The sequence below is a fragment of the Biomphalaria glabrata genome, chromosome 15 (assembly GCF_947242115.1).
Source record: "Biomphalaria glabrata chromosome 15, xgBioGlab47.1, whole genome shotgun sequence".
In the NCBI taxonomy this organism is placed as follows: Eukaryota; Metazoa; Mollusca; class Gastropoda; family Planorbidae; genus Biomphalaria; species Biomphalaria glabrata.
Genome location: NC_074725.1, coordinates 18,992,117 through 19,007,205, shown reverse-complemented (window position 1 = coordinate 19,007,205; position 15,089 = coordinate 18,992,117). Strand labels below are relative to the sequence as shown.

Genomic DNA, 15,089 nt, shown 5'->3' with positions numbered 1-15,089 from the left:
TATAGTTGTTTGTGTTAACCATCAAGCATTCTTTTTTTCCTTGAGCATACGCACGCAATTGAGTTGGGTGTCAGTCAAAAAAGATAACACATTGGCATGGTCAGTCAAGCATATAGATAAATTATACCCGTCCACTAGTTAGAGGTCAAGGGTTGCACATCTTTGTTTTATTTTATTGTGCAAAGAACGTACGTAAGAAATATTAAATGCAAAGAACGTATGTTAGAAATATCTTCCTTAATTATTACTTATTAATTATTTTATTCGTGGTTTCAGTAACTGTTACAAAAGAGAACGATAGTAAGCCTATGGATGTCAGGTGTGTAAAAGTCGTCCTAGCCTGATACACAGTGGCTAAGTACGCATCTTAAGTAAAAAAAATAGTATAACAAAGAGTTAATTGACTGTTACAAATTATTAAGAATATCGTTATCAAATCAAGACACTTAACTGCAGGACTAATATTCAAGTTAACACGTTAGAAAAATTATTTAACCATAATATTTATTGACAGTGTAATATCCTTTGTTAGCACGTTGTGTTTTTTCATTCTGGTTTAAAAATGGTCAATGTCTATCAATAAATTGGTCTCAAGGACCAAAGAAATAAAATAAAGAGTAGGGGGTGTTTAGCTCTCCATTTAAAGATAGCACTGGTCGTGTCTTCTACAAAATAATTAGTTACTGGCTTACTGGGCTATATAATCTCGCGGTTTGTGTTCTGTGTAGCTAAAGGTCACTCGTTTAGGTGCGTGTGATCTTTAGTCCAGCTTACTAATTGAGATTTATGTTCAAGTAACTCGGCACACTTGAAAAGGTGTGGCCTCTAGCCCAACCACGTGATTAAGATTTTTCTCCAAATAAGCAAACTCTTTGTCCGGATACCCGTGTAGATGTTTGGCTTGAAGTCCAGCCCCCACCCCACACCCCCAATTAGGATTAACTACTAAGTAAACAAACATAGTTCCCTCGTGTGACATCTAGAGAGTGCTTACGTCCATCGTATCTGACTTGTGGTCACCTGTCAATCAATGAACTCAATGTGATGGACTAAACAAATAAAAGGGGGAGGGAGTTGTTCATCTGGAATTATACCTGGTTACCTTAGAGGTGTGGCTATGGTAGTCCAGCCCCCGTAATAAAGATTAACTACTAAATAAACAAACTCAGTTCCCTCGAAAGGTGTGACCTCTAGAGAGTGTCAATACGCTGACATTAAACCTACGTCCATCGTATTTAACTTGTGGTCAACTGCCTATAAAAAAAAAAACTCAATGTGATGGACTAAACAGATAAAAGGGGTGGGAGTTGTTCATCTCTACCTCTGGAGATATACCCGCACAGCTAGACAGACGTCTGGTCAGCATGACGTAGTCAAGCAATGTAGCATTTTAACATGTTAACTAACCTACTCAAAGGTCAAGACAAATTGAAAAAAGTGTCAGCCATTGCTGCTCTGTATGTAAAGCGCATTTATGATGTAAAGTTTCATCTCTATTTATATTAAGTTATTAACACGCCTTGTCTTTATAATAAACGATGTTTGGTGCATGTTCATAATGGCTCTATTTTTAAGCACATTATTTTGTTTTAATATAAACATTAATACATTATACAACAGGCATTAATGGAATGAGGTCCACTTTATGCATATTAAATAGGTGTATTTTTTACTATCCGGTTTACTATCCGGTAGTGATATCCGACCGGAGCCGAATAGCACCGGATAGTAAAAAAGGCCGGATATTCGGCCGGAGCCGGAGCGTCTATCCGGTGCACCCCTAGTTTATTCACAAAGTCAATGTCCACAAACCCAGCTCTAAGTCTCTACTATCATTCAAGATTTATTCACACATTTTAAGAACTTCTTGTTAGACTACATATGTAAGAAGACCACTGTTTCTTCCTTTTGGTGAAATGTCAAAAACGTTATTTCTAGTCTAGTGATCATTCGTGCTATCGACACTAGATCTATATGTGGTGGGTTCAGCACAGACTATGACAACCCAAATGATGAAGCAAGTCAGGAGGCTTATTATAAGTTTAATGTACACAAAAAACCTGCCAAAGGCAAACATACAACATGAGGTATAAATACTAGATCAAGCAAAAACAAAAAAAGAAAATCTTATAGTGTGAACCAATCATCTCTTTTATGAACATGAGAGAGATATGGAACACCACCAAACATTAATAAAATAAATGACAAAGTAATTAATAAACAATAAATCAAATAGTTCTATAGAAAACTAACATACATTGAAGAGCTTCGCTCTTACCATTTCTTACAAAAACTATGACAATTAAATAGAACAAAGGTAGTCCGACAATGAGGACAAAACCTGGGTAGCAATATGATATATATAAAAAATAAACAAGAATATGTGATGTACAAGAAACAGTAAAAATGTGTTTACCTGCAGCCTTGGTCAAAACAATGAACTTAGGACAAACACAGCAGGATCAGACAAGGTGGTATTGGAGTAGGTGCGTAGCAGCAAGTTTCAATCGAGGATGCCAGCAGGAAAAGGAATTCGAATCTCAGCTACCGGGGCAGAGGTCAACTTGACCCTTTGCTGACCGGTGCTTGGTCAAGTTGAGCCGACCCGTATATTATGTCCTCCCCACTACAGAGCCCCTAGCTTGAAACGACCCGTCTCGGGGCGTTTAGCCTAGTACGTTTCTGGAAACAGAAACAACTGTTTCTTCTCCGAACAGCCATTTTCTTGGACACCATATATGTTTCCGGACTGTAGTGTACTTGAACCTTGGATTCTACAGGGTGGCCTATCAGGTTTCTCTTTGTATGAAGAATGTAGCTGGTGCTGTGGGCTTTCCATCTGGTAATCAAGGACACTAAAATCTGTCATAGATGTTTGGGAACCTGATGGTAGTGCGGTAGTGAGGGGTGAACCAAAAAGTCTCTGTTGCTGGTGGCACTGTTTGTTTCTCCTGAATGAATATGGTCTGCGGAACTTATCAATCCGGGACTTGCATGACTGACAAGCCTCAAACTTTCCGTCTCTGGATGTAGAGCCTGGTTGGGTAAGGTGACTTGCACCACGGGTGTGAATGCGCCTAGCCTGTTTATTGGCCCGTTGTCCTACTTGGTTGACTTGAGGTGAAATGGCAAGTTTGCTCCTGCTAACTAATTTGGAGGGGTGAGACTTGACTGTTTCTCTCGCAACCTGCAGGGCCTCTCTACATTGCGAGCTAACATTAATAGGCAGGTGTGATGGCGTCATATCTCTTATGGTGTGCTTGGATTTAAAAACGTCTTGGGTGTCTCTTACTCCTTGTTGAGAGGATGCGGTTAGATGCACTGAAGGCAACTTAATAGTGGAGTTTGGGGGAATTTCCAGCTTTATAAATCTTGATCCAAGTACAATGTCATACAATGAGGATTCTAAAACAGCAGCTGTAATAGTACTATGGACAAAACGGGACTTGACATGCACTTTAGCAAGAGGTACTGTTTTGGGTGGGATGTCTAAGTCAAGAGATTGAAGGGTCACTGATACATCCATAATGTCTTCAGGTCTTACAAAAGATCTACTGACAATAGCATCAAAAGAGCAGCCAGAGTCTAATAGACATTTAGCCCTACGTCCATTGATTAGCACTTCCTCTTCAACTTGCGGATTACGTCCAGATGAAGATGGGTTGTTTGTGTATCCAGGAAAAAGGGCAGCAATTGTGTGGATTGGCTTTGATCTGCATTCATACAAATTGTGTGAGCGGCTGTTGTGAAAATTACACCATTTTCCTAACTTCTGCCTTTTAGGTATTGTGGGTGGATTTTCTGAAACAGGGGGCAATAGACCATTGACAGAACAACCAATAGCACTTGAGTGAATCAGAGTTTCAGGTTGTGACAATTCCAGACATTGATTCGCCACATGTCCAGACTTCCAGCAGTTGATGCAGACTGGTGCTCCATCCTCAGCATATGGGAAGAATCCCCTACTTGTTTGCGCCCAAATCAGTCCTGCAGGTGCTGTGGGGCGGTTAACTGCCCACTGAACTTGGTGACTTGTCTGTGTTTGGGGGAGAGGCTGGTCGGGGTATGGGCTGCTCTGCCCATTTGCTTGTGGAGTGTGCTGTAAAGCCTCCAATAACTCCCCAAACCTGTTCAATTGGGAACTTACCAGTTCACACCACTGGTTTTGTAGTTGGGAGTTTCCTCGGTCCTGGCTTTCCCATTTGAGGGCCTGGTTTCTAACTGCAATGAATGTTATTGCTGGTTCCTCCTCCACCAGTCTCAGCAGTTCCCTACGTAGTGCAGAGTCGTTCAGCCCGTGGACGAATTGATCCCTCAGCCTTGCCTCGCTGAAGCACTCAACTCTCTCCCGCCTTTGTTGGCTTACCGCCACCGAGTGTTCGCAGAAGAGCCGGTGTGAGAAGTCTCGAAGGGACTCTGCTATCTGTTGACGTGATCTCAGGAAGACCACCTCAGCTTCTCGCACTGGCATAGTCTGGGCAAACGCCTCAAGGAGGGTTTCCAACAAGGCTTCTGGGTCACTCTTTGTCTTTGAGGTCTGCAAATCGAGCTCCTTCCTGGCGGGGCCGCTGACATTGCTCATAATGACTGCCACCTTTTCCTGTGCAGAATAAGGCCTGAGCTCCCATGCCTCTCTTATTTCCCTTGCAAAGTCCTCAGCCGTTGGCTCATCGGCAGTGCCCCTACCACTGAACTGGCGCACCTGCTTTGTCTGTTCCGAGATTATGAGAGGCCGTTGGCAGGCCAGTTTCAGGGCCTCTAACTGAGCCCGGAGGGCAGCGACTTCAGTTTGGTCCACTCCTGCTCCTCCTTCTGGCTCTCCTTCGCTGCCCAAAGGACCGACCTCACCCCAATCCACTGCATTGTGTTTTGTCCTGTTCTCCATTGGCTGCAGGTTTTTGTTTAATACAATTATACTCTAACTTAATACAATTATATACTTTAAATAATAACTTCTACCTAAACTACCCTGAAAGAAAAAAAAACAAAACAACCGGAATATCTCAAATGGTACAATATAATAAAAGAAGTACTTGTTCAGCTTCTGACTTGATTGCAAGGTTCCGAAGGCTCCACTTATCGTCTGAAAGGGAGGTCTGGTAGACTCTTTCTTCGGATCCCACTTCTGACACCAAAAGATTCTGTGGTGGGTTCAGCACAGACTATGACAACCCAAATGATGAAGCAAGTCAGGAGGCTTATTATAAGTTTAATGTACACAAAAAACCTGCCAAAGGCAAACATACAACATGAGGTATAAATACTAGATCAAGCAAAAACAAAAAAAGAAAATCTTATAGTGTGAACCAATCATCTCTTTTATGAACATGAGAGAGATATGGAACACCACCAAACATTAATAAAATAAATGACAAAGTAATTAATAAACAATAAATCAAATAGTTCTATAGAAAACTAACATACATTGAAGAGCTTCGCTCTTACCATTTCTTACAAAAACTATGACAATTAAATAGAACAAAGGTAGTCCGACAATGAGGACAAAACCTGGGTAGCAATATGATATATATAAAAAATAAACAAGAATATGTGATGTACAAGAAACAGTAAAAATGTGTTTACCTGCAGCCTTGGTCAAAACAATGAACTTAGGACAAACACAGCAGGATCAGACAAGGTGGTATTGGAGTAGGTGCGTAGCAGCAAGTTTCAATCGAGGATGCCAGCAGGAAAAGGAATTCGAATCTCAGCTACCGGGGCAGAGGTCAACTTGACCCTTTGCTGACCGGTGCTTGGTCAAGTTGAGCCGACCCGTATATTATGTCCTCCCCACTACATATATAAATATATATTTGTTGATTTAGGTATACAGGGAGATTTTTTTATTTATTTTTATTTTTCGGTCTTAAATTTTTCTATTTCATTTGGGGTCACCCTATTCACTTAGACTTGGGCCGGTTCTGTAAGTTCAGACTTATGGAATTATCTATATTTCTATGTCATGGTCCTGACAATATCCGTGCCCACATTCACGCTAATGTCAAATAACTAAGCTTTGTTGATGCCAGGAGTCTGACATATATAGTCACATTGATCTTTCGCTGGAGTTCGTAGATTCAAGTCGATTCGCTAAACACAGGTCAGTGCTAATCTATTCCTGACATTTTTTTTTATTTAACACACTGAAATAACATTAAACAGGGCTCTCCTTTTTTCACGCTCTGTGTTATTGTTTTAGAAAAATCTTTGCGAATTGATGTTTATGAGTCTCGTGTTGCAGACAATGTTTTTTTTTTACAGGATCGATTACTCGCGTCCTAATGCCTTATGTCTTTTTGGTCCAGGTGAAATGGTAAACAACTGATCGATTCCTTTAGTCGAATACTAAATTAAGTTTGGTGCGACTTGAAAACAATATTTCGAATACAACTGAAAATTTACCAGATCTAGAGATATAGAACCATCTAGATCAAGCTAGAAATCATTTTAAAAAATGATTATGCAAATACATAACTTAAAAACTTTTCGCTGTTTAATATCTCTAAGGAACGCAATAAAACATTGAAATATTTAGACTGTCATTTTTTAAAAGTGATTTTGTTTTCTGAATTCTGATAAAGGGACTAGCAAACATAGACACAGGACTCACATTGTGCCCGCGCGTGCACAAACACACACACTCACAGCACACGCAGAATATCGTCTGCCTTCAGGCAGTTCTGACTCCATGAATTTTTAGCAGCGACATCTTGTGTCATCGTTTGTCTTGTGGTAAATAATTTAGCATCTGCGTAGCGCTAAGGCGTAGTGTCAGCCAGAGCATAAAATATGCTCGGCTGATTAGAGAATACCGCGAAGCATGAGTAGGTCTGCCATTTGTACCAGAATAGATGCCGCATTTCCTTATTTCTATTTCTGCTATTTCAATATATTTTTGCCGACACTTTTGCTTTCATTAATCACGATATAAACCTGATGAAACGATTAAAAAGAAATAATTAACTTAAAATCTAAATACCCAGAATCCTACAATGTCCTTGATAAATAAATAAACATTATCTCATTCCTTCGTAATCAAAAGGAACAGAAAGAAATACAAACCAAACATGCCCAAATTCGAAATATAAAATAATCATTCCAAAAAATGCTAAGTCGTAAAGAACAATAATTTTAATTAAAGTTAAACTAAAAATAATAATAAGATTCTCGTTGCCTGTCAGAGGGCGGTACTGCTGCAGGCCTGCCACATCATCAAAAAATTCTTCATTGGAAATTGTTAAAGGGACTACAATACATTTTGTTTCTCTCTAACAAAGCTTGATCCTGGCAGGGTCAGAGAAAGAATATTAGTTGTTGTTGTTTTTACTTTTTATTATTAATAATAATAATACATCTTCTGATCTTCAAATTTGAAAAATACAATAAAAACTGCAAGCCTGCAGCAATGAACTAGTTTGTTTCCTATGCGAATACGAATCCGAAGCAACCCCTCTGAGCCTAAGTCATACTGGACGACGTAGGGCATGAGTCTCGAGTCTGCTGATCATCTTCTGTACTGGGATAGACTTATTTTGACCGACCAAACGGTAGATTTGAATCTCGACCTGATCTGCTGCTCATTGATAAAATAGAAAAAAAAACCGCTATCATTATTGACATCGCCGGATCACTGTCTCATAATTTAAGAAAAACTGAATTGGAAAAACAACGAAAATATGGGAACCTTGGCTTGGAGATTAAGCGTTTATGGAAGTTATCCAAAATAACAATATATCGTAATATCAACCGAGAGGACAATAACAACTGATCTATCAGTGGACCTTACCTTTCTAAATGTGTTTGGTTTATCAGTGGACCTTACCTTTCTAAGTGTGTTTAGTTTATCAGTGGACCTTACCTTTCTAAGTGTGTTTAGTTTATCAGTGGACCTCACCTTTCTAAATATGTTTAGTTTATCAGTGGACCTTACCTTTCTAAATGTGTTTAGTTTATCAGTGGACCTTACCTTTCTAAATGTGTTTAGTTTATCAGTGGACCTTACCTTTCTAAGTGTGTTTAGTTTATCAGTGGACCTTACCTTTCTAAGTGTGTTTGGTTTATCAGTGGACCTTACCTTTCTATGTGTGTTTGGTTTATCAGTGGACCTTACCTTTCTAAGTGTGTTTGGTTTATCAGTGGACCTTACCTTTCTATGTGTGTTTGGTTTATCAGTGGACCTTACCTTTCTATGTGTGTTTGGTTTATCATTGGACCTTACCTTTCTATGTGTGTTTGGTTTATCAGTGGACCTTACCTTTCTAAGTGTGTTTAGTTTATCAGTGGACCTCACCTTTCTAAATGTGTTTAGTTTATCAGTGGATCTTACCTTTCTAAATGTGTTTAGTTTATCAGTGGACCTTACCTTTCTAAATGTGTTTAGTTTATCAGTGGACCTTACCTTTCTAAGTGTGTTTAGTTTATCAGTGGACCTTACCGTTCTAAGTGTGTTTGGTTTATCAGTGGACCTTACCTTTCTAAATGTGTTTAGTTTATCAGTGGACCTTACCTTTCTATGTGTGTTTGGTTTATCAGTGGACCTTACCTTTCTAAGTGTGTTTAGTTTATCAGTGGACCTTACCTTTCTAAGTGTGTTTAGTTTATCAGTGGACCTTACCTTTCTAAGTGTGTTTAGTTTATCAGTGGACCTTACCTTTCTAAGTGTGTTTAGTTTATCAGTGGACCTTACCTTTCTAAGTGTGTTTAGTTTATCAGTGGACCTTACCGTTCTAAGTGTGTTTGGTTTATCAGTGGACCTTACCTTTCTATGTGTGTTTGGTTTATCAGTGGACCTTACCTTTCTAAATGTGTTTAGTTTATCAGTGGACCTTACCTTTCTATGTGTGTTTGGTTTATCAGTGGACCTTACCTTTCTAAGTGTGTTTAGTTTATCAGTGGACCTTACCTTTCTAAGTGTGTTTAGTTTATCAGTGGACCTTACCTTTCTAAGTGTGTTTAGTTTATCAGTGGACCTTACCTTTCTAAGTGTGTTTGGTTTATCAGTGGACCTTACCTTTCTAAATGTGTTTAGTTTATCAGTGGACCTTACCTTTCTAAGTGTGTTTAGTTTATCAGTGGACCTTACCTTTCTAAGTGTGTTTAGTTTATCAGTGGACCTTACCTTTCTAAATGTGTTTAGTTTATCAGTGGACCTTACCTTTCTATGTGTGTTTGGTTTATCAGTGGACCTTACCTTTCTAAGTGTGTTTAGTTTATCAGTGAACCTTACCTTTCTAAATGTGTTTAGTTTATCAGTGGACCTTACCTTTCTAAATGTGTTTAGTTTATCAGTGGACCTTACCTTTCTAAATGTGTTTAGTTTATCAGTGGACCTTACCTTTCTATGTGTGTTTGGTTTATCAGTGGACCTTACCTTTCTAAATGTGTTTAGTTTATCAGTGAACCTTACATTTCTAAATGTGTTTAGTTTATCAGTGGACCTTACCTTTCTAAATGTTTAGTTTATCAGTGGACATTACCTTTCTAAAATTGTTAAGTTTATCAATGGACCTTACCTTTCTAAATGTGTTTAGTTTATCAATGGACCTTACCTTTCTATGTGTGTTTGGTTTATCAGTGGACCTTACCTTTCTATGTGTGTTAGGTTTATCAGTGGACCTTACCTTTCTATGTTTGTTTGGTTTATCAGTGGACCTTACCTTTCTAAATGTGTTTAGTTTATCAGTGGACCTTACCTTTCTATGTGTGTTTGGTTTATCAGTGGACCTTACCTTTCTATGTGTGTTTGGTTTATCAGTGGACCTTACCTTTCTATGTTTGTTTAGTTTATCAGTGGACCTTACCTTTCTATGTGTGTTTGGTTTATCAATGGACCTTTCCTTTCTATGTGTGTTTAGTTTATCAGTGGACCTTACCTTTCTATGTGTGTTTAGTTTATCAGTGGACCTTATCTTTCTATGTGTGTTTAGTTTATCAGTGGACCTTACCTTTCTATGTGTGTTTAATTTATCAATGGACCTTACCTTTCTATGTGTGTTTAGTTTATCAGTGGACCTTACCTTTCTATGTGTGTTTAGTTTATCAGTGAACCTTACCTTTTTAAGTGTGTTTAGTTTATCAGTGGACCTTACCTTTCTATGTGTGTTTGGTTTATCAGTGGACCTTACCTTTCTATGTGTGTTTGGTTTATCAGTGGACCTTACCTTTCTATGTGTGTTTGGTTTATCAGTGGACCTTACCTTTCTAAGTGTGTTTAGTTTATCAGTGGACCTCACCTTTCTAAATGTGTTTAGTTTATCAGTGGACCTTACCTTTCTAAATGTGTTTAGTTTATCAGTGGACCTTACCTTTCTATGTGTGTTTGGTTTATCAGTGGACCTTACCTTTCTATGTGTGTTTGGTTTATCAATGGACCTTTCCTTTCTATGTGTGTTTAGTTTATCAGTGGACCTTACCTTTCTATGTGTGTTTAGTTCATCAGTGGACCTTATCTTTCTATGTGTGTTTAGTTTATCAGTGGACCTTACCTTTCTATGTGTGTTTAATTTATCAGTGGACCTTACCTTTCTATGTTTGTTTAGTTTATCAATGGACCTTACCTTTCTATGTGTGTTTAGTTTATCAATGGACCTTACCTTTCTATGTGTGTTTAGTTTATCAGTGGACCTTACCTTTCTATGTGTGTTTAGTTTATCAATGGACCTTACCTTTCTAAATGTGTTTAGTTTATCAATGGACCTTACCTTTCTAAATGTGTTTAGTTTATCAATGGACCTTACCTTTCTAAATTTGTTTAGTTTATCAATGGACCTTACCTTTCTATGTTTGTTTAGTTTATCAATGGACCTTACCTTTCTATGTGTGTTTAGTTTATCAATGGACCTTACCTTTCTAAATGTGTTTAGTTTATCAATGGACCTTACCTTTCTAAATTTGTTTAGTTTATCAATGGACCTTTCTAATTTCGCTCCGAGGGCGCTGTTAGTGTTATCATATTGGTATTTTGGTTGGCCTTTTTTTTTTTGATGGAACTTGTTAAACGAAACTTCCATTTAAGCCTATAGCATGCTCAGTACGCTGTGGTCCAAATAAATGTTGTGAGCCAGTTGGGAAGGGGGGGGAGGGGGAGGTGTGTGCGTGTGTGGGGGGGGGGTCTGGGAGAAGGTTCCCGTGCTGCCTTTTCAAAAGCATATTTTTTTTTTTTAAAGGAAGAAAGTTGTTTGAGTGTTCATTCAAACTCAGTACAGTTTAAAAGAGCCTCAAATAGTATAGTTTAACTGAGCCTCAAATAGTATAGTTTAACTGTGTCTCAAATAGTATAGTTTAACTGAGCCTCAAATAGTATAGTTTAACTGTGTCTCAAATAGTATAGTTTAACGGAGTCTCAAATAGTATAGTTTAAATTAATCTTAAACAGTACAGTTTAACTGAGTCTCAAACAGTACAGTTTAACTGTGTCTCAAATAGAAAACTAAAATAGCTTAAAGAACCGCAAACAGTGCAGTTTAACTGAGCCTCATATAGTATAGTTTAACTGCGTTTCAAATAGTATAATTTAACTGAATCTCAAATAGTATAGTTCAACTGAACACTTTCTATAGTTTCAGCTCAACTCACTTCAGTAAAACGAAATCGACTCACTATGTTTTCCCTCAACACTACATGTACCAATTTTTTTTATATCTTCTCTCTAATGAAGTCTTGCCGAAGAATAATTTCCCCATCATAATATCCTTATCGATTGGCTGTTAGTTGTCAGGTATCCTGCTCTGTAGCGCTACCACCAGTGACAGTCGCAGCAGCCGTCAGACGTGCCACACTGGACAGAAAATTCCAATATCGTTATGTGAGCAAGCGTTGGTCAAAGTGCTTATTCCACTCGACACACTGTTCGGTGATTATACGTGTTGGGTTTTAAAAACATAACAGAACGTCAATAAGATCTACATTTTGTTTTATCTGTACTTTGTTATCTGAACAGGTATGTGTTGTTGTTTTTTTAACTTCGCCTTTTAATATTTAATCTGGTTTAATACAACAAAATGATGCCTAATGTATTTGATTCTTGATTCAACCAGTTGTGTGAACTGTGGAACTATGACTACCTATGTGTAGTCGCTGAATGAACTCTTTATGTTGTCTGTTGTATTTATGTGTATTTTTCTGTTGTGTTGTCTTTATATGAGAAACGAGTCCTTGTAATCACAACAAATTTCCGTAAGGATCAATAAAGCAGTATTAGTCTTAGTCTTAGTACAGTCATTGTAGCCTGTAGCCTATCAGAAAGAGCAATGAATAAAGCAAATGATATTTTCCCAATAAAATAGATCTAACACTAAATATCTTGATACAAAAGAATACCGAATTGTCCATTAATTTTTTTTATCGCAGAAAGCACTAACATCGCCATCTAAGAACATTACAAATCGATATAGATCTTAGTGACTTTCAAATAAGCCCAATTTCAAATCCAATCTAAACACATTTCCATTCGAGTCTAAGCACTTTCCAAATCGGATCTAAACAAATTCAATAAAGCAAAATTTCGAATCGAATGTAGATTTAAATATACATTTCAAATAAACATATTTTCAAACGAACTTAATACATATTTCAGAGTGCCAGACACCTAGGCAAGTGTATTGGTACAAATCTAAGAATGTATTCTATTTTTACAAAGCTCATATGAACTCACTCTGGAACAATGTTTGTATACGTCATTCCCCCCCCCCCCCCCCATTTTCGGATCAAGATGAAACATTTCACAATTTGTTATTTTACTTAACAAAACATGAATCAATCAAATAAAATAGCCAATTAGCTCATTAGTTATAGTAATTAATTACTTTATTTAGTATTAATTAATTTTTTAAAAATAATAGTGAGCTTATTCCTGCAGTATTGAGAATCATGGTAGTGAATTTGTGGTTCTTCCCTTTTGATAAGCTTTGTTCTTGAAAATGATGTCATGGTGGATTTTTCTCCAACTTCCCATTCTCGGATCAAAATGAAATTTGGCACAATCATTTATTATCGATGAGAACACATGAACCAATGACCAAAACAAAAAAAAATCAATTAGTTATCAATCATCTAGTGGTAATTCAAAAATTTTGTTTTATATAGAAAAAGTGAAGATAAACCTTGCAATATTGAGTGATTTGGCCCCGATTGAATGGTGCTCTCTTTTAACTCAATATAAGATTTGTTGTTTTTTTTTTTAAAGTATTTTTTTTATATCTTGCTTGTTTAAAATTTAAAGCCTTTAAAAAAGTAACAAATATATAAACACAATGGCGGCCTATTATTTTCATTAACCTTTCACACCACGTTGCCATGTCACAGGTCTATATGACATGCAGCGAGCTACTAGCCTAAACTGCAGGTCAGTGTTGAGGTCTGCTATAACGATTGGTCTTGGTTCAAGACGGCAGCCAAATTTAATTTTAAGGTCATTTATGTTTTGGAAAACTAAAACGGTGAAACCATAAACTGTGAATCCATAAAGAATTTGCACGCTAACAGGAGGAACTGTAATAAAATTAGCTAATTGTATTTGTTAAAGTTTCAGCTTCATCCAAGAATGGGTGTGGCACAAGTAACGTGTACAATTATTGAAGGGGACAAAATCCGACTTGATTAACCCTATCTGTGAATGCTGAAGTATTAGTTTCCCTTGTTGGTATCAAATAATCAAACAAAGTAATTAGTAATCAGTAATTAATTGGCTAATTGGTGAGTTTTTAAAAAATTGATTCATGTATTGTCTGCGCCAATGAATAATTGTGCAAAGTTTTAACTTAATCCGAGAAAGGGCGTGGGAGAAATAACATGTTCAAACTTTTTTACCAGACCGAGTTAGTCGATAAATGCTTTGTAAAAAAAGCATCGAGATTTTAATTCCAATAACATAATTCTAACCGCTATCTAATTTTACAAATAGCTTCTCTCTAGCAGCTGACCTATATAACTATATAACAGCGGTAAGACTGCTTGGACAAAATGGCGAAGTTTTTACATTGGCCTATATTGCCACAAAAAGTAAAAATATAAATGTCACTTGTAAATTTTTAACCACAATTTTATGAACTCGAGATCTATATAATAATTCGTTCATTTTTAAAAAAGACATACTAATCAACTTTAGGGCACTTGAGTTCATGTCTTTATCTATGGGCTAATGTTTTGTCCAACTAAAATTGGTTTCATTATCTAAAACCTTTTTTTTTTGTTGATTTACTGAGAATTACGAGTGAGTGAATGTCCGCTAATTGTTTCAATTATTTCAGCTTAGTTATATGTTTCCTGATTTGATTGATAGGTAGAATCGAACTCAATCAAGCCCCCTGGGGCCGTATTCTTTTACGATACTGATTAGATCAATAGTCCAGTCTCTTTCGTGAATGTAGGACCACATGCTCACGATAATAAGTTCTATTCGTTTAGTTATTAACCCTATTACCCAGATCTGATTTTAAGTATGGCATGTTCTAGTGAATGTCACTATGGATGGTGTTGAGGCACTGCTTACTGACGGACAGCTGTGCAAATATTCTGTGTGGAGAAGAAACCAACGTGAAAATGTTTTGTTATAAGGAGGTAGAACGTGTTGTTATAAGGAGGTGAAACATGTTGTTATAAGGAGGTAGAATGTGTTGTTATAAGGAGGTAAAATGTTTTGTTATAAGGAGGTAGAACGTGTTGTTATAAGGAGGTAGAACGTGTTGTTATAAGGAGGTAAAACGTGTTGTTATAAGGAGGTAAAAGGTGTTGTTATAAGAAGGTAGAACGTGTTGTTATAAGGAGGTGAAACATGTTGTTATAAGGAGGTAGAATGTGTTGTTATAAGGAGGTAAAATGTTTTGTTATAAGGAGGTAGAACGTGTTGTTATAAGGAGGTAGAACGTGTTGTTATAAGGAGGTAAAACGTGTTGTTATAAGGAGGTAAAAGGTGTTGTTATAAGGAGGTAGAACGTGTTGTTATAAGGAGGTAGAACGTGTTGTTATAAGGAGGTAGAATGTGTTGTTATAAGGAGGTGAAACATGTTGTTATAAGGAGGTGAACATGTTGTTATAAGGAGGTAAAACGTGTTGTTATAAGGAGGTAAAAGGTGTTGTTATAAGGAGGTAAA

At 37.2% G+C, this 15,089-nt stretch overlaps 2 protein-coding genes across 4 annotated transcripts in view; one reads left to right on the top strand and one right to left on the bottom strand.

Moving 5' to 3' along the window:
- Window positions 1–1,978: 1,978 nt before the first annotated feature.
- Window positions 1,979–5,791, bottom strand: LOC129923207 (uncharacterized). 3 transcript variants are annotated; one of them, XR_008775136.1, is made up of 3 exons: window positions 5,584–5,791; window positions 2,417–5,227; window positions 1,979–2,060 (listed from the first exon to the last, which is right to left on the bottom strand). XR_008775136.1 is itself a non-coding variant. In XM_056013267.1 (2 exons), the coding sequence occupies exon 2, from the start codon at window positions 4,883–4,885 to the stop codon at window positions 2,672–2,674; it is 2,214 nt and encodes a 737-aa protein (XP_055869242.1). In that variant the 5' UTR covers window positions 4,886–5,227; window positions 5,584–5,791; the 3' UTR covers window positions 2,076–2,671. The 3 variants fall into 3 exon arrangements, 2 of the variants coding, with proteins under 2 accessions (XP_055869242.1, XP_055869243.1); XM_056013267.1 differs by lacking the exon at window positions 1,979–2,060 and having other exon boundaries at window positions 2,076–5,227; XM_056013268.1 differs by lacking the exon at window positions 1,979–2,060 and having other exon boundaries at window positions 2,076–5,162.
- Window positions 5,792–11,737: 5,946 nt separating this feature from the next.
- LOC106056404 (uncharacterized) overlaps window positions 11,738–15,089 on the top strand; it is a 33,715-nt gene continuing 30,363 nt past the window's right edge. The window contains exon 1 of the mRNA XM_056012249.1: window positions 11,738–11,938. The gene's annotated coding sequence lies outside the window, so the exon portion shown is untranslated. The remainder of the gene's footprint in view (window positions 11,939–15,089) is intronic.

Coding starts and splice junctions, on each gene's coding strand:
- LOC129923207 (XM_056013267.1), bottom strand. CDS start 4,885: ATGGAGAACAGGACAAAACACAATGCAGTGGATTGGGGTGAGGTCGGT.